The 23,511-nt window shown below is 30.5% G+C and overlaps 3 protein-coding genes across 9 annotated transcripts; 2 read left to right on the forward strand and 1 right to left on the reverse strand.

The window, feature by feature from the left end:
- Window positions 1-2,712: 2,712 nt before the first annotated feature.
- LOC137822704 (BTB/POZ domain-containing protein At1g21780) lies at window positions 2,713-5,724 on the forward strand. The gene is made up of 4 exons (XM_068627651.1): window positions 2,713-3,040; window positions 3,127-3,272; window positions 4,060-4,166; window positions 5,029-5,724. The coding sequence occupies exons 1-4, from the start codon at window positions 2,931-2,933 to the stop codon at window positions 5,632-5,634; spliced, it is 969 nt and encodes a 322-aa protein (XP_068483752.1). The 5' UTR covers window positions 2,713-2,930; the 3' UTR covers window positions 5,635-5,724.
- A 4,050-nt stretch (window positions 5,725-9,774) lies between these two features.
- LOC137822701 (beta-galactosidase 16-like) lies at window positions 9,775-18,711 on the forward strand. Its single transcript, XM_068627648.1, has 18 exons — window positions 9,775-10,126; window positions 12,928-13,023; window positions 13,129-13,241; window positions 13,412-13,478; window positions 13,677-13,769; window positions 13,875-14,018; window positions 14,402-14,496; window positions 14,611-14,716; window positions 14,838-14,922; window positions 15,003-15,121; window positions 15,304-15,465; window positions 15,626-15,804; window positions 15,941-16,032; window positions 16,263-16,372; window positions 16,718-16,810; window positions 17,114-17,218; window positions 17,439-17,584; window positions 18,261-18,711. Exons 1-18 carry the CDS (start codon window positions 9,842-9,844, stop codon window positions 18,376-18,378), a joined length of 2,208 nt encoding a protein of 735 aa, XP_068483749.1. The 5' UTR covers window positions 9,775-9,841; the 3' UTR covers window positions 18,379-18,711.
- Window positions 15,118-21,436, reverse strand: LOC137822702 (N-glycosylase/DNA lyase OGG1). Of its 7 annotated transcripts, none has more exons than XR_011082966.1 (5): window positions 20,587-21,436; window positions 20,293-20,503; window positions 19,941-20,093; window positions 19,756-19,837; window positions 15,118-15,345 (listed from the first exon to the last, which is right to left on the reverse strand). XR_011082966.1 is itself a non-coding variant. In XM_068627649.1 (4 exons), exons 1-4 carry the CDS (start codon window positions 21,267-21,269, stop codon window positions 15,314-15,316), a joined length of 1,152 nt encoding a protein of 383 aa, XP_068483750.1. In that variant the 5' UTR covers window positions 21,270-21,436; the 3' UTR covers window positions 15,118-15,313. The 7 variants fall into 7 exon arrangements, 2 of the variants coding, with proteins under 2 accessions (XP_068483750.1, XP_068483751.1); XR_011082963.1 differs by having other exon boundaries at window positions 19,941-20,166; XR_011082964.1 differs by lacking the exon at window positions 15,118-15,345 and adding an exon at window positions 18,939-19,133 and having other exon boundaries at window positions 19,941-20,166.
- Between the last annotated feature and the right edge of the window lie 2,075 nt (window positions 21,437-23,511).

Here is a 23,511-nt window from a genome sequence, read left to right on the forward strand (position 1 = left end):
ATTTTTTATTTATTTTAGATTTGTATAAGAATTAGTATCATAAAGTTAACTTTTCAATGAATTTATTAAAATGATATAATTTTTTAATGAATTTATCAAAATGAGTAAATTTTATTTTTTTTATAAAAATAGTTTTAAAACAAAACAAAAAATCATACTTTCCAACACTAATTCTAAAATTAGGTTATGTTTGGATTAGAGAGGAGATGTATGAGAATTTGAGAGAAATGTGTAAAGAAAATAAGTGTGTTTGAATTGAGATATCTTAAAATGAATTTGTGAGAAAACTCTAATGAATTTTGTGGAGTTTTTGACTTTTGCTTTTTACCAAAATGGGGTCGGTTTAAAAAAAAATACAAATTTAGGCAAGTCCTGTCAATTCAACACGACTTCATATACACAAATCATCACAATTAGACACGACTCTGCCATGTCATACTGAAGTCGTGCCAACTTGGCACGACTTCTGCCACGTCATAATTTTGTTTTTTTTTAAATTTTATTGTTTATATATTGGGTAGTAAGTTATGTAATGTTAAAAATTAATTTGATACATAATTTTCTAAGAATGTTAGTTTTAAGGAACAAAAAATTTGATAATCGTGTATTAATCATGTTTGAATTGAATGAATAAATACATAGATAAAGAAAATGAATGTTCTAAGAGTGTTATGAATGAATAAATACATAGAAAAAAAAAATTATGACATGGCAGAAATCGTGCCAAGTTGACACGACTTCAATATGACAGGGCAGAAGTCGTGCCAACTTGACATGACTTCAGTATGACAGGACAAAAGTCGTGTCTAATTGGGACAATTTGTGCATATGAAGTCATGCCGAATTGACATGACTTGCCTAAATTTTGTATTTTTTTAAACGGATCCCATTTTGGTAAAAAAAAAAATAACCCCATCATCATCAAAAACTCAATTTTGTGATTGATATGATGATTGTCATAAATTTTACAATTTAAAAAAAATATATAAAATATAAATAGTTAAAATATTTGAATAATGAAATATGAAGTGAAATATTTTAGTATAGATTTGAGTTAATTAAAATATTATAAATTATAATTTTATAAAAAAATTAAAAAGAAAGTCCAACAATAAAAAATTGTTATAATAAACTACTTAAAAAATTAAAAGATAAAAAAAAAAGTGTATTTACAATGACGATTTAAAAATATATATTTATATACAAAGTCATGCTTTTAAGCATGATTTCATTAAATCATTTTTTTGTTAAAAAAATCAATTACTACAAAAACCTGGGAAACTTCAAACCTCAATAGGAATTTCATTTTAAAGTCATACTTTCAAAAACGATTTATCAAAAATTTAAAATTGACTCATTTCAATAAATTTATTAAAAAATGACATCATTTTAATAAATTAACCGAACTTTTCTAGGTCTGACATAAATTTCACATGAATATAAAATACCAATACGTATGTCATATCTACCATAACAGTCTAATAATTCTTCTTCCACCAAAATCACTTTTATATAAGACCAACTTATCCATCAAATATGAAATTAATCTTCATTTTTAACCATTTTTCATTGTCTAGTCTTAGTTATGAAGGATTATTTTAGTTAATACATTAGTAAACAACAACTTCTTTTTCAAATTATAAATATACAAGCATGTATGCAAATTGTTTTAAGTAAATACAATTTAAGAATTATTAAAATTAAACAAAAAAATAATTCCAAATAAAAATGGGATTTACCTTTTGTTAATTATACAAGTTTATCTAATAATAAAATGTATTAAATAAATGTTAAAAACATATTACTAGTATTATATTAATAAGATATTCATAAAATAATAATATATAGAAAGACGACAAATTTATATTGATTATATATGTGTATATTAAATAATATGTATTAAATTTTATTAATTATACATTTAAAGAAATATTAAAATAGCAATTTACCTATAATTACTCCAAAAAATCGAAATGTCTTGTACATAAGTAAGAGAGTGATATCGTGTTTGGATACGCATTCTAACTTTATATAAATTGGTTTTGTACATAAAAAAAGGAAACCTAAGGTAAAAGCTTCCTATAAAACTTCTAAAACCACGTTCTGATGTTAATGATATGATTTAAAGTGTTTTTTTAACATTGAATTAATTAGATTATTCAAAATTCAAAAATAAACAATTAGTCAAACTTTCAAAACCATTGTTTAAAAGTTAAATATAAAATACGATAAAAAAATTAATTATAAAATATTATATTATTATAGGTTTAATTAAGTTTTAACTGTCTTATAACTTTAGGTATTATAATTGAGTTTTTTTAAATATTTGTCCTATTAAATACTCAAAAAATATTACATTTTGTATTGAGTCTCACACTCAGTTTGTATTGTCATTATTCTTATGTGTCTTTACATAGCAAATACTCAAAAAATATATATATTTTTAAAATATTTGTCCTATTAAATATTAAAATAAAAATTAAATCAACCATGTGCCAGAAATCACCAAAATGATGTTTGATAAAGATAATTAGAGTTCTAAAACTTTAATTTTCTTATTGTTAAAGTTTGCATTTTTTTTTATTAAATGGTCAGATATCTAATTGAAAAATATAAATATTTTAAATATTTGATATAATTTTATTTTAAAGATATAAAATTTGATCATTTATGCTAAATTGATATAAATGGTATTAATTGACAGAGCATAGTAGACTCCAGATGTAATCTAAAATCACTTACTTCTCTCTATACATTCTTTCTCATGCACTCAACAAATTATCAAAATACTTTCCGTCGCACGGTTACAAAAACTGGTGTTTAGACACAGTCCAACGTTGTTGTAATTGTATAATTGTAGGTTAGGTGTTTTGTGAAATTGTGATACCATCCACAAGGTAAAGGAGAAGAAGAATAAGAAGAAGAAAGGCATGGACGATAAAGTGGAGACGCTTGGGAGATTAGCCCGGTGGAAAATTGACAACCTCGGACCTTCTTCCTACAAAAAATCTGACCCTTTCAAGGTCGGAATCTGGAACTGGTGAGTCTGTGTGATTGTGCTTGTGTGTCTTCGTGTAGTTGAATTGAAGGAGTTTGAGTTGAGATTTTCACTTTAAACTTCACCAGGTACTTTTCAGTTGTGAGGAATAGGTACCTCTACATACATATTTTTCCGGAACCTTCTTCGGTTTCTAAGGATCAACCACCTTTTGCTCGATTCATTCTTCGAGTCTCCAATGCTAGCTCATCTCGCAGCTTTCATATTTCCCCTGGTACCTTTATGCATTAACATCTTTTTTATTAATTGGCTTTTTGTTAAATCTTACTTTGTCATTATCATCTTATAGTGTTATTTTTTCTTACGTAGCTTATGTGTAATGTGCATTTTTTATTTATAAAATATGGGAGAAAGAGTGATTTGGCCATGGGTGAAGGATTGGCTAATGCTGTATGAAATTAGGGAAATAAGTTTCATTCACTACTGTGTGACTGCAATTGGGGAATGCATCCCAAAAGAGAGGGATGAGTGGTTAATGGGTACCTTGTCCTCTGGTTACTTTTACAAAGATAAATTGCTTAAGTTGTTCAGCAAATTCTGATTCTCCCATCAGGGGTCAGATTAGTTTAGTAAGGAAGAAGAGTAATTGACTGATTAATGATGACTACACCAGCAGAGTCTTGGGGCTTCAAGGTTATAGGTTGTAATAAGGTGCAGGATCAACAGAGAAAGGTATTAGTTTTGATTTTCCAAATTTGAGAAGTTTCAACCAAACTGTGTTTTTCTTTTCACACATTTAACACAGACAGAAAATTTTATCCCAATCCTCCCAAGTTTCCAAATCTCAGTTTATTTATCAGCAGGGCCTTTTTTTCACTTATACCTGAAGTTCTGAGCCTGACACGGCCTCCTTATCTTTACCACTTTATTTGCCAAGAAGAAAAGGAGATAATTTCATATTGTGATTTTCATTTTGCAACTCAAACTGGAAATATGAAGTCTGAAATTGCAATTACTTGTAGCAGTTTTAAATTTAATATTATATAATGGAATTGCCGCAGTTCAAGAAAAGCTTCTCAGGACAGAGGATGACTTTATCTGGTCTGTGGATACTCCTTCCGTTGGTCGCTACATCATTGATGTTGAGTTTCTAGACCTGAAGATAAATGTAAGTTTCTATACATGATTATATTTTATTTTTATATAATATTGATGTGCTGAATATTATTTTCTTTAGAAATTTACTAATTTCCCTTTGACTATTTACCTGTTTAGTAACACTTTTTGACACATTCTTTTAAACACTCATTTTCTTGGTTAAGATTTTGCTTGAGAAACAAATCCCTCTTCACACACAACAATGAGGATCAAACAACACTACAATGTAAAAATAGCAAAATAACACAAATTAGCTTGTTTCGACACCTCATATGCCTGAATTCACAAAACATTTCTATATTTATTCATGATTTTAAATCACATTACAAGATTTTTGGACCAACTTGAGAAATCCTCATTATGAGTTTTCTGTTTTCTAGACAATCTTATGAAACCTTCGATTACCAGTTTTTTTAGACAAATTTGAGAAAACCTTCCTTAGGCTGATAGTTCTTCTCATATCAAGAACCTTCATCTATACATATTGCATCCTAATAATCAAAGAATAAGCAGGTTCCTAAAATAATGTTAATATCTTTAAATTTAATTCACATCTTAAAGATTAGATAATATCTTTGAATATAAACATGTCAAGAATTTGAATTTCTATTTCTATTTCTATCCTTGCAGTTAAATCTTTTTTAAGTAACAATAGAGAGTATATTAGAAGAAAAATATTAAAAAGTCTATTGTTAGAACATCTCTATAAGTATAACCTGTAAGATGATTATTATGGCAAATGACCTTTTGATACCAACCCATGAAGTTGGTTTGAGTTACTTGCTCTGCCATATTGCACATTGTCCCCTGATCACTCTAAACTAGTTTCAGATTGTTGCTGCTTAATCTATGATTTTTTCTTTCAAACTCAGGGTGAAGAAACTAGCTCTGTATGGCCATCTGGAAGTGTACAAACCATTGAATCCCAAAGTAGCACTATTTGTTGCCTCTCTCGCATGCTTGATGAAGCTATACATGCTGACCTAACCATCATCACTGCTGATGGCTCATTGAGAGCTCATAAGGCAGTTCTCTCATCAAGTTCTCCAGTGTTTAGGAGCATGTTTCATCACAACCTGAAGGAAAAAGAGTCTTCTACAATCCATGTAGAAGACATGTCACTTGAATCCTGCACGGCTCTTATAAGTTTCTTGTATGGAACAATCAAGCAACAAGATTTCTGGAAACACCGGCTTGCATTGCTTGGAGCTGCTAATAAATATGACATTGATAGTCTCAAAGACATCTGTGAGGAGAGCCTTCTGGAAGATCTTAACTCAAGAAATGTTCTTGATATGCTAAATGAGGCTTGGTTTTATGAATTGCTCAAGTTAAAGAAAGGATGCTTGGTGTTCTTATTTGAATTTGGTAAGATACATGATGTGAGGGATAAACTGAATAATTTTTTCCAACATGCAGATAGGGAGCTAGTGATTGAGATGTTTCAGGAGGTGCTTTCAGTTTCTAACCCTGTATAAGTTAACTCATGGATGTGTAAATTCTCTATGGATGGCCATAATCATGTTTTCTCTTTCTACTTTTTATTATAAAATGATAACTTTTCATAATACTAACTGCCTCTGCCTGAAGGCTAGGTGGCTAAAATGGTAAATAGAGTATATTTGAGCCAGCATTTACCTGGTAAGTTATTTAGTATGGGGAGTATTTACAATCTGAATTTTGGATGACTTTAGTTTTGTGAATATATTTTTGTTAAAATTAAGTTTAAAGTAAAATGACTTATGTGCAGTGATTTCCATTTCAAAACTGTGTTTGTAGTAAAACTTAGTCATGAGAAGAATTCTAGTACGTATTTTTTGTTGATGTAAAATTTCCATCCTAACAAAGATGTAGATTTGTCTCTTTTTTATACGTTCTTTTGGACACACATTGTGTGTGTTAGAGTTTATATAATAAATCACTATATTTAAAAATTAAATCAAATTTATTCAGTAAATTAAAAATGTATTTCTTTTATTTAGATCTAATTTTTAATTTTAAATCAGAATAAAAGGATCCATTTCTGAATAGCTGGTTTTCACAACTCTAATCCATATTAACTAGTTGACTAAAGATGACAAATGTAAAAGAAAATCATTTGAAACGAAAACAAGAGGGGTGTAAATATTTTTCAAAATATTTTCTCAAAACTAGATGTTAGATTGAAAATTCTAATAAAATTAATTGATTGATTATTTTGTTCAACCAATCATAAAGGTGATTGACAGATAAATATAAAATATATTAACCAAATTTATGTTTATTTAATCAATTGAAATACAATGAATATTTGATACGTTAAAAGTTAAAGCAATAAAGAGAAAGATAGAGAGAATCACACAGATTTTTTATATTGGTTTCCTCTTACCACAAGAGTTATATTTAGTCTTTAGCCTAACCAGTTGAGAATTCACTAAACAAACACAAGATTACAAAGTTATACAATCAAATTAGTTCTTGAACCCTACAAAAGCCTTTATACATACACACAAAACAAACTCATTGCATATTAACAAAAATTCTATTGAATCTGTCTAACACCATACATAAAATGTAGAAAAATGATGGAAACACTTGAAAAACGAAAAATGATGGAAACACTTGAAAAACAGTAGTTAACACCAACACGGTAGAACCTCAGAGATTTCAACACAAGAATGATCCAAGAACTTCTCTAAGATCTCAAAAACTAATCTTTCTATCTTTTTTATTTTCTAATTCGTTACTTGTATAATTCAGATAAACTCTTTTTATAAGTTTTCAATAAAAAAACAAAAATGATTTAATCATTGAAAAAAATTCTGTTATAAAAAAAACATATAAAATTCAGCTTGTTTTTTCGAAACCAACAATATTTAAACAAATTGACTTTTCGAAATAATAAGTTGACTGTATAACTTAGATTCATAATACAATTCTTCTTTTCTCTCACGCTTCATCTCTCTTCTCTCTTCTTCAAATCTCGAAACCCTTTTCTTTACTTTTTGTAAATGTAACAATTTCACATAGATTATTCATCTAGTTTTTTTTATGATACCATGATAAAAAATGGTTAACATTGACAAATATATACATTGTGTATGAGATCAATCCTATCGTAATCTATAAAAATAGTAATATTTTAAATGACAAGTAATAAAACATGTGTGAAGAGATTAATTTAATAAAAAAAAATCTAGAAAAACGTGAGAATAAAAGTTTTATATGAAAAAAAAAATACTTTTTGATGTTTATTTTTCTTGTTATAAAATGAGCAAAATGTTTTCTTAATAGAAAACATTTTAAAATCACTTCTTTTTTTATTGCTTTAATGTTTGAAAAACAATTAAAAGAGGAAAAATAATTTCTCTTTTCAAGATTTTCTTGAAAGTTATTTCTTCTATTTCTAAGATATAAGTTATTATTTCTTCCTGCAATTAGTAGTATAATGTTGTTGTTTTTTTTCATAAAATTACATTATTAAATATCATTTATTTTATTTCTATTATTTCATCTTTTATTTTAGTTGTGAGATGTTATGTTATTAGTTTACATCTTAGTGGACAAATATAATTAGTATTTGTACTAAAAAAGATGAATGTAGAAGATATTTAAAGAAAACTCATAATCAAATAGATTTTCAATGTTTAGACATATTCACTTTTTTATTTCTATATTAATACAACTTAAAATTGTATTGACAGTGATATTGGCAACTAGAAATGTAACTGCACATGAATTAGCAGTTATATATAAAGTTCTTCTTCTTCTTTAATTGTTGGGAACTCCCTCTTGAAAGTGATAGCCAACTGCTTGGGACCAAAATTGCTTCTGTTCATTGATAGAAACCTTTTTGTCTCAGTTCTTGATGGATCCGAAAAAACACCCCACCCTCCTATTTAATTAATAAAAAATAATTAACAAAATTTATATGCAATTGTAATATATTTTTTGCTATTTTTAATTGAAATTATACTTTTATGTCCATTATTTAAATATATATATATATATATATATATTGATAATTAATGATTTTCTCAAGATATATAGATTCTTCTTTATCAGAAATTGTGTATTTAGAGCATTTGTGGTATGGTTTGATTGGATGTGTACCCTATCTTTTCAATCTCCTCATTACATTTCCAATCACTTTCACTTTCATAATGAGTAGTGGTTTTGGGTTCTGCAATCCATGGATAAAAAGATGTGTCATGATTATAATACATCATTTAATTTTTGGAAAATATTTTTTAAAATTAATCTATTTTAACAAAAAAATATTTTTCATTCTAATTATAATTTAATATAGAATTATCAACATATTATCATCCTTAATTATTCATTACCTTCAAAACCTTAGATCGATCTTCTTTTCTTTACAAAATTCTTCAATTAAATTCAATAAAATAAGGTATTGATTCATTTCATTTCTTAATAACTTTCAAATACCATTTTTTTTCTCCTTTTACACTGAACAAAGTTTTTTTACTAGAGAAAATTTGAAGGGAAAGTAAAGTACAATAGCTAGTAGAAAAGGAAAATAAATATATTAATTTTTACATATTAGTTAGTGAAAAATAACTAGTATTATCGAATAATTAAACATTTTTTTGTTTAAATCTTGTTAATATTAAAGGAAAAAAGACGGAAAAAAAATAGAGTTTAATAATTTTAATTAGATTGATATAACTTTCAAAGTAATTATAAGTTCAATAGGTTCACTAAATATAACTATTTGTTTCTTATTTTAAAAAATTAAAATGTGAAAGAACTTGTTTGATAAATAGGTTTAAAACTAATATATCTTCTTTATTTTTTATTTTTTTAATGATCATTTTTCCTATAAATAATTATTCAAAAATTGATTTATGAAATTACTTTAAAAACACAATCAAAATAGATATAAAATTAAAGAAGAATTCCTTTTATTTATTCTCTGCTTTTCCATTTTTCACAAATCAAACGCAACCATGATAATGGAATATTTCTCCTTTTTCGTTTTTGTCAAATATTTATGATTCAAAGTTCAGAAAACAGAGCAGAAATTTTGATCATTAACGCAAGCCAAAGAAAATAAAGTTGTTATTTTCGTAACGCAACAACAGAGAAACAAAAAAAGATATTCTTGTGGGAATCAAATACTCTTACACTCATCGCAATCGATATCCAATGTTCAAATTATTTTTCCAGAAATTCTTATTAAAAAGGAAAATAAAAAGAAAATTAATATAAACTAAAACTAATTTACGTATTAGTTAAAAATTATATTTTAAAAAAACGAAATAGTTATTTAACCACAATAACTTACAACTTTTTTCTGGAAGCAATCAAGCTACAACTAATAATTTTTTTCATAAATGAATTATGATCAATCACCGTTCTTTCTGTAAATCGGAAAAACACCAAAAATTGAATTTCACTCTAAAAATATATTTAAGTTGTACATAAAAAAGAAGATACTCACATGTAATGCCACGTCCTTTTATTTAAAAAATCGAGAAAATTTGATATTAATCGATTAATGCATTAAAAAGAATTCCGAAATTGGTTTCTTTTACGTTAAACCATACGATGTGGGCCTGTGGGGTAAATTAATTGTATACATTATTTAATTCCTTTTAAATTTGTTTATAATACCATTTCATATTTATATTAACTCCATATATTATACATGAACCACTAACGTAACGATGTCAATATAAATAAATGGCTATCACACACAAACAACATACACTGAGAGTGAAAGAAAGAAGCATAAACGCACACTCTTCATTGCCAAAAGCTAACAAAGTTACAGCAACAGCTGAAGCTGAAATGGTGAAGGTGTGGTGGTGGTGGAGATGGTCTTCTCCCTTCGCTCTCATCTTAGCGGCGTTTATTGGTGGCGTATGTGGTGGCAATGTCACCTACGACGGAAGATCCTTAATCGTTGATGGACAACATAGAATCCTCTTCTCCGGTTCAATTCATTATCCTCGTAGCACTCCTCAGGTACGCAACCTCGCTTTTTGATCTTAAATTTTTGCACAGTTAATAGCTTGATTATTGTGATTTTCTCTTTTTCTGTACTGTAATGTTCATGTGGTGTTTTTATTATGTTTATGGGTTTAGGACAGAGAGATAATGTGAAAAGTGAACCGTTTGGTTTTCGTTGTAGTACTTGTTAGGTAAGAAATATGAACAATGCTCTATCGTTGGAATACTCTCAGCAACTTGGCGTTGATACGGTTTATTCTTGCAACGCTATGGTTGGTTCACGCTATTCTTGTTTTGCACTTCTTCATTGATGTGAAACGTAATAAAAAATAATAAAAATATTGTTGGACCCCTCCAACAACCTACACAAATATACAGAAAATAAATAAATAATATAATGTGGTGGGAAGAAAATAAAATGAGTGATAGAAATATATAATATAGCAACAAGGTCGTAGTTTAAACATCACTCTTCAAAGAAAATATAAAAAAATAAGACTGGCATAAATAATCTGACAATAAGACAAGGTGTTTGTTTCTCTTTGGTGTTATTATAAAAGAAAGCAATCTGCAGGGACTTCTAATTCTATTATATGGACTATATATATAAAGTGTTGGTGCTTTACTAAATAACGTAATTGTTTTTTGTACTGTAATGGCATCTAGTGTTTGTGATGCATGTGTAGCAGTGTGATGAAGGTTTGAGTTCACATGGAGACCATTGACTCATGGTTCTCACTCTCTTTCCTTTTTGTTTAAACTGTTTACAGCTGACTATTTTCATGTTGGGAATTATACTATTTTTTAAGGGAACTTCCATCTTTTACTCCTATTTTTCTTCATCCATATAGCTTTGACTGGATCTCCTTAATTTATTTTTTAATCACTGATCGGATCTCATTGGAGTCAAAAGAGCATTGGATTCACTTTCTTTTCTCACTAAATCTAGGTGTAGGTGTAATATATGTAACAACCATACTACACCACTGATATCGTATGAATACGGATATGAAAATACATATAATTATTAAAATATAAGAGATTGAAATACAAATACGGATATGAAAATACGTATAACAATGATAGAACACAAATTTATATATTATATAATTATAAATTATATAAATTAACAATAAATATTTATGTGTATTAATTCAAATTCTTTTAGTAAAATTTTTTTTTCCGGACTAGTTTAAAAGATTGGTTCTTTATTTTTATAATTATAATAAAAATTTATAAAATAAATTTGAGTTTTTAAAAAAATTAATGTATTTTTTTTAAAATCGTGTTAAACTCGTATTACAATTATCAGAAATTCAATAAATATTTTTTAAACTGCACACGTCCTACAAGTGCTGGTGTTTGATATGTGTGTCAAGACACGTAATTTAAAAAGAGTGTATTAGCTTCATATGTTTTACTTAGGTTGCATTTAATAATTGTTTAGTGGATTCACTACTAACAAACTTTCTATTCGGGAGATTAAAGACTAACATGAAATGTAGAGTAATTAATTTGTAGAAAATATACTTGTAAAATATGATGTTTAAAAGCAACTTCATAAATCATTGTTAACTGAAAATCAAGATGTGTTTGTGCAGTATTTTCTCAAACCTAATTAACGAAATAAATATTCCAAAAATTATCTGATGGGATTTGATTAATTATATTGGATATACAGTGTCTATATGTTGAGATAATGATATATCATTTTTTAATGTTAAATAATTCACATACTTGTGTCCAAAAGAAAATTCACATAGCGATTATGCTTAATAGATAATAGGAGGTTCAAAACATAGGTAAACCAAGTTACTAGTGAACAGTGTTAGATATGCAATTTAAAAAAAAAAAATGTGTTCTGTATAAACAATTTAAGATTTCAAGTTTTTAAAATTATTGGTTCGTAGCTTAATGTTGGAACTTTAAAAATAATCCAGGGTTCGGGCATTATTAATTGTCTATTTTTTTCAGAGAAGAAAAAAAAGTTGAATTTAAGTTTATGATAAGGGATCATTTTGTGAATTATTCGTTGCTTTAAACTTTAAAAACCTCTAATGTGGGAAAACGTATTATATAGAGATATATCTAAAAAAAATACATGCTTCAATTTTTTGAGAATGTTAATTCGTGACACCTAATTTGTTGTAGCAAACTTTTATGTATATTTTCAAGTTCTCTTATTGGGTCCAATATTAATGGCAACAAAATTACTATTATAATAATAAAAATAAGAATAAGAAGAACACTGTAGAATCTCTTTATATTTTTACATTTTATTATATGTGGTAAAATAAGTATTCATAAAATCACATAATTAGCACATGATATTGTTCTAACATGTTCATTAATTTTCACGTGAAAAAATAATGTTCATAGTTGGGATGTAAACCTTGTTGTCAATTTTAGTAGGTTAGGTTTTCTTGGGGGGTTTGCAATAATTGAATGCAGGTTGAATTAAACTATCAAAAAGAGTTAAGGATCAAAACGAGCTACAGTGCTAACACAAATTCGTTGAAGGATTAAACAATGGGAATTGAATTCAAAAAATCAATTATAAATCTAGTAGGCATCGTAAACGACTTCCATTATAACTTTTTTTATGAACGGAAGAAATTTGTCTACGTTTGAATAAAAAAATACTATATTAATATTAATGCAGACGGAAGATCACACAATAATCTAGTCAAATTTCAATGAAACGAGGGCAGAAATTAATGTTGGTATAGAAAAGTTGTGTGTTGGACTAATGGAATGGGAAACTAAGAACAAGAAAAAAATAAGCATCTCTAAATTGTGTCTTGTGATTTGAACAGATGTGGCCTAATTTAATTGCGAAAGCTAAGGAAGGTGGATTAGATGTCATACAAACTTACGTGTTTTGGAACCTTCACGAACCTCAACAAGGCCAGGTGAACAAACTCAAACTCGTCTATATTATTCTTCTGTTTATTTTTTTCTCAAAGCTCATTAATCACGAGAAGAATGATGTTCTTGATCTTTTACTTGGCTTGTAGTATAACTTTAGAGGGAGGCATAATATAGTGAGATTCATTAAGGAAATTCAAGCGCAAGGCTTATATGTAACCCTCCGAATTGGACCATACATTGAGAGTGAATGCACATATGGGTAAGTTCCCTATTAAGCTAACAAATTTCCAGCACAAAGGAGTTTGTATCATGGTATGAATTAAACATATTTTGTTCTCAATGAAGTTGCTTTGGGAAATTCGATGATACGAAATAATATGATAATGATTCCGTAGTAGAAGAAACTGAGTGGCGGTTTTGTTGGTGCAGGGGTCTACCAATATGGTTACATGATATTCCGGGTATCGTATTCAGATCTGACAATGAGCAATTCAAGGTATCCAACTCTAGTTTCTGAATGTGATCATCACTGTAATTTGAACTACACAGACGTAGTACTTCATCTGTCTCTTTGTTACTTTATCCAAAATATTATTTAGTATTTGGGTCATGTCTCCTTAGACATTAACACAATTTACTATTTACTATACTTTTCACTCGAATCTGGTATTAACAGACCGTTCATTAATGGCAGTTTCACATGCAAAGGTTCGCTGCCAAAATAGTCAACGTTATGAAATCAGCCAATCTTTATGCTTCACAAGGAGGACCTATAATACTATCACAGGTTTGTTTAAACTTCAAAGCGACGACACTTGACAATTATGTACCACTCGGACTTTTTGTTTTATTTCTATTTTTTGTATTTATAAAGGGTTTATGGTGAATGTAGATTGAGAACGAATATGGGAACGTTGAAGGGGCGTTTCACGAGAAAGGACTATCTTATATTCGTTGGGCTGCCCAAATGGCTGTGGGGCTCCAAACTGGTGTGCCTTGGGTGATGTGCAAGCAAGATAATGCTCCTGATCCCGTGGTTAGTGTCTACTACTTATTTTACCTTCCGTGGATTCTTAAATTCAGTGTTCAATTAAACAAGAATTGAAGAATTTGGAACTAAACACTTCATACAAGCTCATGAGTAATAAATATTACTTAGGTCAGAGAAAAGGACAACGATTATACCTATCATTGGATCATTATCTAATAATACTGCAGAGGGATGTGAATGTTTGCTCAAAAATGGATTGTTGAATCGGAAAAAAAAAGCGAGAACTGTCAATCAAAATGCACTCAAGAAATGTATTACTAATTACTAACTCTTATTACTTCTTATCAAGTCCAGCCTTCGATTCACAACACGTAATTAGTTATATTATGGTTTTATAACATCGATTAATGAAGTCAAGTAATCTACAGATCAACACATGCAATGGCATGCAGTGTGGGACAACTTTTAAGGGGCCTAACTCACCTAACAAGCCTTCACTCTGGACAGAGAACTGGACAAGCTTGTAAGTTCTTGTGAATTTCTGCATCACAGTTTACAAACTGTTTTTTCTTAGAAAGTACTACTTTGAAAGCGTTTGAGAAGTCTAACTCCAATCATTCCACACTAAAATTTAAAGTTACCAAGTCTTTGGTGGAGTACCGTATGTAAGATCGGCTGAAGACATTGCATATAATGTTGCTCTGTTCATTGCAAAGAGAGGAAGCTATGTCAATTACTACATGGTATCATTACTGCTAGCACCTTGTTGTAACGGTTTCTCTTTTCTTTATCCCCAGCATGTAAGCAGGCATGCCATTATTTTGTCTTTTAAGTCGCGTGATGGATTATTTGGATTTGATGCAGTACCATGGAGGAACCAATTTCGACAAGATAGCCTCTGCTTTCGTAATGACAGCCTATTATGACGAAGCTCCACTGGATGAATATGGTATGTTTCTTTCCTTTCTCCATTTAGGTAAAATTATAGATATTGAATCACTGCGTGATTGACTACCCTAAGTTAAGCAGGTTTGGTTAGGCAACCAAAATGGGGCCATCTTAAGGAGCTGCATGCAGCAATCAAGTCAAGTTCAAAATCTCTACTTTATGGTACTCAAACTAGCTTCAGCTTGGGCTCACGACAGAACGTAAGAAAACTAAACAAAACGATTGGGTTAATTTACTAAATTGTTACCTTCTTAACCAGAATTAAAAAAGGGAACCGAGCATGAGGTGAATAACAATTCTAGTATTTGAGTCACAATTTATAAAGTACTCTCCAAAAGACGGATCTTTCAAACAAAATCAATCATTTTCCATCATTCTTCAGGCTTATGTTTTCAAAAGTAGCTCAACGGAATGTGCTGCCTTCCTGGAAAACAATGCAGATCGAAGTGTCACAATTCAATTTCAAAACACTCCATACCAATTACCCCCCAAATCAATCAGTATTCTACCAGACTGCAAGAATGTAGCCTTTAACACTGCCAAGGTAAAAATCAAACGCTCAATATATAGTGTCATTTATTTAAAAGACAAGACATGTGCTGGATAGTTTCCTTGTGCTTTGTTTACTACGTAATCTTTATATTAAATTAAAGACAAACATCTTGATGCTAGTAAAAGGCAATTCATATTTTCTGTCCTTATAGGTACGCACACAAAATGACAGATCAATGAAACCCCATTTACAGTTCAATTCAGCTGAAAAATGGAAAGTGTACAAAGAAGCCATCCCAAGCTTTGACGATACTTCATTAAGAGCAAATGCACTATTGGATCAAATCAGCACAGCAAAAGATACATCTGACTATATGTGGTACACATTCAGGTAAAATAGCAACATACGAACTTGATGCCAGCTACATTTTTTTTTATTTTTTTTTTGATGCCAGCTACATACAGAGATGTATGCTATACAACGTCCATATATATTCCACTAAGCCTCTTGTTGACATCTCGTGCAGGTTTAATGACAATTCTCCTAATGCTCAATCCATTCTAACAGCACACAGCCAAGGACATGTTTTGCATACCTTCATCAATGGAAATTTAGTAGGTAAACCTCAACCTGACGATCCCATTTTTTTAGATAGAAGGAAAGCATCTTTGTTCGCGATAGAACTAACTGATCCGTTTGGCTACAGACTTGGTTATTGCATAAATATTACTTTAGGTTATAACGCACATTTTTCTTTTATCTTGAATACGTTGTACATCACTTACTTTATCTTTCATTCTACAATTTGAGTTGCTAACATTGGGGTCTCTACATGCTTCTAACTCTAGGTTCTGCTCACGGAAGTCACAAAAATGCATCTTTTGTCATGGAAAATAAACTCAATCTTATACAAGGGGTGAACAATATTTCTTTCCTCAGTGCAACAGTTGGATTGCCGGTAATTGTCTTAATTGTTAAGACTTCTTTTTATATTCAGGATCAATTAAATGAAGAATAAATTAAAAAACTAATCTTCGCAGTATTTGTAAATTCCAAAGATGACGTACCCGCCATCCGGTGCTATTTCATCTCACATGTTTCTTTTCTTCTACCAAGATTTAAGATCACGGTAGACTAAGAACTCATAGTGAAGCATCCTTTACTATTGAACAAATATCTGGCAGGCATGCGCTTGCAGATACAGACACAGTTTGCTTAAAATCATACAAATAACTATTTGACAATATGGTAGCCAGAGAAAGATTATTGATTACATGAAATATATGTTTATTTCTACTTGAAGAACTCAGGAGCATATCTAGAGCACAAAGTTGCCGGTTTAAGTGGAGTGAAAGTTCAAGGCCGAGATTTCACTAATCAAGCATGGGGATATCAGGTGATTATATCTAAACAGTGAGACACCCACTTAGAGTCTCTAATCAATGAAACTTCAATTGTCTTCATGCTTCATCAGTTGTAAATTATCTTGACATACTATTCACAAAGTAGTTGAATAGTATAAATCGTTTTGCCTATATCATTTACTAAACAGATTTCTGTTCTATCGCATATACTCATTATCAGCTTCTTAAAATTTCAAATTATAAGAAATAGGTGTGCTTGAACCCTCCGCTTTGATTGCTAATCATTAAACTAAATATTGCACATTGCGTGCTGATCTTGCATTTGTTGCATTAAGGTTGGGCTGTTGGGAGAAAAATTGCAAATCTACACAGGTAGTGGATCAAGTAAAGTTCACTGGGAAAGCTTTCAAAGCTCAACGAAGCCACTCACATGGTATAAGGTATATCATCAATAAACAATAATCAATGATCATTCTAAATTTGTCATTTCTTTTTTTTCCTCAACCAAGAATGGATATTGAGTACAGGCCAACTAAACATGTTAAAAGCCCTTATTTACGGATTGAAAACTGCTCTCCATTTACATCACAACTGCTTACCATTTATCTACAATATTGTTTTAACAGTTTACCAATATTTTATTTCCATGATTATTGACAGACCACATTTGATGCACCAGAGGGCAACGATCCACTAGCGCTTAACCTTGGTTCCATGGGAAAGGGTTATGCTTGGGTTAATGGCCAAGGTATAGGTCGATATTGGGTATCTTTCCACACACCAAAGGGAACAGCTTCGCAAAAATGGTATAATCCTATGCCATAATTTTTTTAAACATTCTTATTTCCCTAAATAATGTCACAAAACACGTCGGGCGCTGATTTTAAGGAAGTCCCTCCCCCGATGATTATAATACATAGTTATGTAATTATTTTTTAACAAGAGTAAAAATATGCAGAACATTTTTATAAACCATGGAAATTGATTTTGTAACCTAATTCAATCCCACAAACCGACATGTAAAAATTGAGGATGGTCCAAGCTTTATTCTATCATTGATAGAGGAGAAAGTAAACCATCACTAGAGATTGAAATTAAGGTAACCTTCAAAAGAGACAGCAACTAAGGCGGGCTCCTAGTGACCACAATTAAGACAGTTTTCCAAAACAATAACTTCTTCAAATAAATAAATAAACTGCACACTTTTTATATAATGGACAACCATTATACATAAATAAAATATTATAACTTCAATTGTGTAGCCACTTTCAAAATGGGTAACCCTAATGGTCATTTAGAGTATATAAATTTTCAAACAAATGCAACATATATCTATAAGTGCCCTGTGTTTGGAAAATTAATATTCTATTTATTCACACTTCGAAATTCTGATTTTACACTGCTTATATACCTAATGATATAATTAGTCTCCTACCAGCATGTCAAGCATTTACTCACTTACAATTTAACATTTTTATTCAGGTATCACATACCCCGATCCCTCCTTAAATCTACTGGGAACCTACTAGTTCTACTAGAAGAAGAAACTGGGAACCCACTTGCAATCACTCTAGACTTAGTTTACATCACATCACAGTAGAAGATACACATTATGTGTAAACAGGAATGATCTATCTTCTTACATGGATGCAGAGAGCCCAGGTGTACAGAAAAAGGAAATATATACGTTAGCATGGCCCTGTATCTCTCTTTCTCCCCCCCCATATGCATAGACATCTCCAAAATATAAGAAAGGGGGGGTTTAGAGAAACAAATTGTCATTAATTGCTAGGACTTTTTAATATGTTCATTGATTGTCCTTGTCAGCAAAAAATCATTCTCTACGGAGATGATACTTGCCATCATTAAACTGCTAATACAAATTACACAATATAAACAAGAACAATCAAATAGAACTTGAGGTTTTACATAACTTTTAGGCGTTCTAAAATTATCATTTGCTTATGTTATAAAGCTTTTTTCAAACAAACAAAAAAACAGACTTTTATAAGTTTCATGGGTTTGAATGACTATCTATCTCCTTTGTGCTTTCAAATTTAAATCTACACTGCCTACGTACCTAACAATTTAATTAGTCTACAACGTGCATGTCAACTAAACATATTTATTCAGGCATAACATACCCCAAAAGCATGCAGCAATCAAGAACTCAACAAATCATATTATCTTTCAATACCAATCTAAGTTGTTGGGGTTACACAAGACTCCTATAGTATATGTAGTATTACATCATCAGGGAAATATAATCAAATAGAAGTGTGCACAGTGACAGAGAAAGTTTATTTATCCAGGATTTCAATTATGACAGAGGAAGCACCATTCTCAACACTACAACTGAAAGGAGCGCAAATTATGAGTCAAAGGAAAGAAGTAACACAAAGTTATAGTATACATATAAAGAAACTTGCAAGAAGAACTAAGAAAACCACATAAGTTTAAATACGGATGTCTGTGTGAATATCACCCTTTTCAAAGTACCTACTTACTACCGTAGCTCTTGAAGAATAACAAAATAAGAAACAGTTTGATGCAATTTAATACCGTGCATGCAAAGAGTAAAAACATCAAGGAATGCGTTAGAAACTAAATTCTATATAACCATGTCCCTAGAGGAAATGCTTATGTACACATCAACATTCATTAAACAAAAGAACATGTGCAAACAGATGTGTTTCATTACAAATACAAGAATCAAATGAGTGAAAGGGAGGTAAAAAGTAAATAATCAATTATAGTAATTATTTACAGGGAAAGTAAAATTCCAAGTCCAATAACAAGGGGAAAGATAAATCTTTGGTGTTTGTTCTATTCTAGTGAAGAAGAAAGACGTGAGCTACCGGTTTACAACAGATCAATAAAATCTAATAAAATGCAAAGAACAAAAATTATAGCCAGACGAAAGAGCAGTCAACAGTATGTATAATAGAATAACCAGTATGGTATCCCCATATTCTACCTAATGAATTCTTGACAGCAGCATGTCACACTAAGTCTCGTACATTTATGTCCTGAGAATCACACCATTTGTAGATCTCACTCTAGTTGAAAAAACAAAAGGTAGTAAATATTTGCCAGAAAGTTGAACGTATAATGTGCAAATTTAAAAGGTGAAGAACAAAAGATTAAACTTGTTTATCTTACCAATTTCTTGGCCATCTTCTATCTTTGCAGGATTTCGTTGTCTGATAGTCCACAAATGTGAAGGTATGATGGCCTTCTGTGAAGGTAATTCAGCTATGAACAATAGAGTCTGCGCCCACCCAGCATATTTACCATACTTGGTAACAAATGCCTCTGCAACACGAATACAGAGCTTTGGTGTCAACTGGGAACCTGCAAGCTCAGGTAAGAGATACTTGGTGGCAATCTTACCCAAGTGTAAAAGAGAAACATCCAAATAAACACTCGATGCTAAACTCTATGAATCACAACATTCTACAAAAGATGCAATAGTCAAACAGTAACCATAAATAACATCTTAGTGTAAGCTTACCCGCCAGACGTGAGTGTCAACAGGAACGGCATGGTGCTGATCAAGCGAGAAGAGAGCAATGCAAGCAGCCACTTTAGGACCCACACCAGGTAACGTAGAAAGTGCGGATATAACATCTGGAAGATCCAACTTACGAAGAGAACGAAGCCACTCTTCCCCTCCACCAGGTTTTGATCGCAAAGCATTAACCGTACCAATTATATATTTAGCCCTAGCAACAGATAAATCACAGTCACAAACACATTTGCAATTGAATGCATGCATAAGAGTAGTTAGGGTTAGTAACTGATGAACCTGTAACCGAAACCCGCGTCTCTGAGTTGTTGCTCTGAGACGGAGGAAAGTTGTTCCAGGGAAGGGAAAACGTGGAACTGAAATCCTCCAACGTCTCCCGCGTGTATTCCCAGAGACGAAACGTGGTCAACCATCTTCGTGATTCGTGCAATGTTGTTATTGGAAGAGCATAGAAACTGAATCAAACACTCGAAAGGGTCTTGCCGGAGCACCCTCGCACCGCTCAAATGGAGCGCTAGCGCCGCGAACCTCGCATCGGAAGCGGAAAACGCCTTCCATAAGTCGGCGAGAGAAACGGCGGCGTTAAGGAAATCTAGCAAGGCGGTTTTGGCTTTTTCGGGGTTAGAGTGGGAGTGGAGGCAGTAGGAAACGTCGCCATTTTGGAGGTGTTTGAGGGTTATGAGGTGGGGCCCAACGAGGCCGGTGTATTGTAGAGGGGCGGTGTTTTTCCAGCGGAAGGTTTGGCCCGTGGGGAAGGTGAGTGGCAGAGAGAGTTCGGCCTGGGTCAAGTTGAGAGGGGCCCAGGCCCGGGCTTTAGCGGTGTTGAGGGAGTGGCGGGCCTGGGTTTGGGGAGTTGGGGGCGTTGAGGGAGGGACTGGGACCTGTTTTGGGGATCTTTTTCTCTTCTTGGTGGTCATGGCCGGGAGAGAGACCTTGATGGGTCGCAAATGCAACGGCTTCATCTGCCTATCTCGGGTTACGACAGACAACGTACCGGTAAAACAAGGACGTGTCCACTCGGGTCGGGTCGGATGATACTGACTCGTTACTATTGAAGTTTGAATTAAAGAGATTTTAAAATCCCCACTCAAATTAGCCTGGTTAACGTATATAAATCTTTACTCGGTATAAATATCATTGTTCTCATATTTTTTTACTAAATTAGTGCATTTTTTTTAATATTACTAAAATAGATTAAAAAAAATTATATACATGAATAAGTCGTGTTCGATCACGTTATTTTATTTATTATTTTATCTCAATTATGATGATTTTGTTTAAGTTTCTAATAAAATTGTTTTTATCAACATATAGAAGAATTCAAGTGTTTAAATTTAATGATTTTAGTTAGGTGATAATGGTTATTTGTATATTACATTGAAGTCTTGCAGAATCTATCCAACCTCAGTTATTTTTACATTGAAGTTGTGCATAGTTCACATAACTTTCCTCTTCTATACTTTTCTTTTTATGTTGTATTAATTTTTTTTTTTTGTTAATTGTTTATTTGAAGACATGTTCATATATTCATTTTTATTTTTCTATACAATAATTTCAATTATTTTTTTTAAGTAGAATTTGATATGGTAACAATTAGTTGATAATGAGGAAAAACTAGTTGGAAGAAAAAAAAATCCAACCTACTTCAATCACCTTTTCTTTTACTATATTTATTATTGAAATTGTCAAAAGAAAATGCTTTTTTAAAAAAAAAAAAAAGAATTTTTAATATGAGAGGTGAATGATACATAATATAGTATTGTAAAGTTAAAAAAAAAACTAGGACCTAACTTTAGTTAATAATTTGACCACACTTTCATGATTTTGGAGTATTTTGTCATGAGTATAGCTCAAAGGCAATAAGTTTTCTCTTATAACCACATCTACTTTTTAGATTGCCTTAAACTAGTAGAATATGCAACATTTATTTGTCAACATTTAGACAACCATTTTCATTTATTTACCAAACATATGAGTTTGACAATGTAGACAATTAGCGTTTTTACAAATTATATATTTTATTTCATAATTACTCGCATAATTGAGCATTGTGTGGTAGTTATTAAAAACAATTTAAGTTTTAATTAGTTGATTTGATAATGAATCACGATATGAAGAGGTAATATTTACAAAATAGTATAAGAAAAAAATTGGTAAATATATAATAAAGTTTAAGAATTTTGGACTTCAAGTATTGGTTTCTAAAATGGCTAACTAAGATAACTTATTTTAGTATTGTGTGTAGTAAATAAAAACTCAAAACACAAACAAAATTAATGTTTTGAAGCGTGGATAATCACTATCCGTAAGTACTTATATGTGGTGTACTATGCAAGCTCTTAAGGATACAATAATTTCTTGAATAATATCGACAAAACTAGCGAATAAACTCTTTTAGAATAAGAACCCAAAACACTGAAAATATTAGAAAGTAAACAAAAATAATAAAGAAGTGAATCGAGGAAATCGTGAAAGAGACGATATTGAAAAGGTGTAAGAAACCCATTTTATAGAGAGAGAGAAGAAAACAACATTCGTTGCTCCTTTTCCCGTTTAAGTGGGACACGAAATACTGTTCTAGCATAGGAGATTCAAAAGTCAAAGTCTTGCTTGCAGAGATCCAATTTCAAGAGAAATCGAGACTTATGGAAAAGAATCTCGCTCCAAGAAGATCGGAATGTATGTAGAAATCGTACTTACTATATTCACATTCATTATTCACATTCATGGCTCAACTTTTGTTATAAAACTAATATCTTTTACCTCTTTCAAATGTACAATATTGTGTCAAATCCTTTACATATTTGACAATATATTTTAAAACAAATAATAAAAAATAAAAATATTATATAACAAATTTTCAAAAATATCTACAAATATTTATAACAAATATCTTCAATTACACGACATTTAGAATTTCAGGAAAGAAAAACAATAACTTGAAGAAAGAGTACGTATAATTACTTTAACTTAAAAGTATAAACCAATTCAATTCTATAATTAAAATTGTAAAGAAAAACATAATTTTTTCTTATTATAAAATGCAAAAAAAGGTGAAAACTAAAATAACAATAGTAATATCTTAAGCATCCAACAATAATCTCAATTCTCTAATTTGTGAGTAATTTGTGAGTAATATTGAAGGAAGTTTCCAATCATCTAATTTTCTATAATAGAGGTAAAATAAAATTGATGCATTTATTA

The sequence above is a fragment of the Phaseolus vulgaris genome, chromosome 9 (assembly GCF_000499845.2).
Source record: "Phaseolus vulgaris cultivar G19833 chromosome 9, P. vulgaris v2.0, whole genome shotgun sequence".
NCBI lineage: Eukaryota > Viridiplantae > Streptophyta > Magnoliopsida > Fabales > Fabaceae > Phaseolus > Phaseolus vulgaris.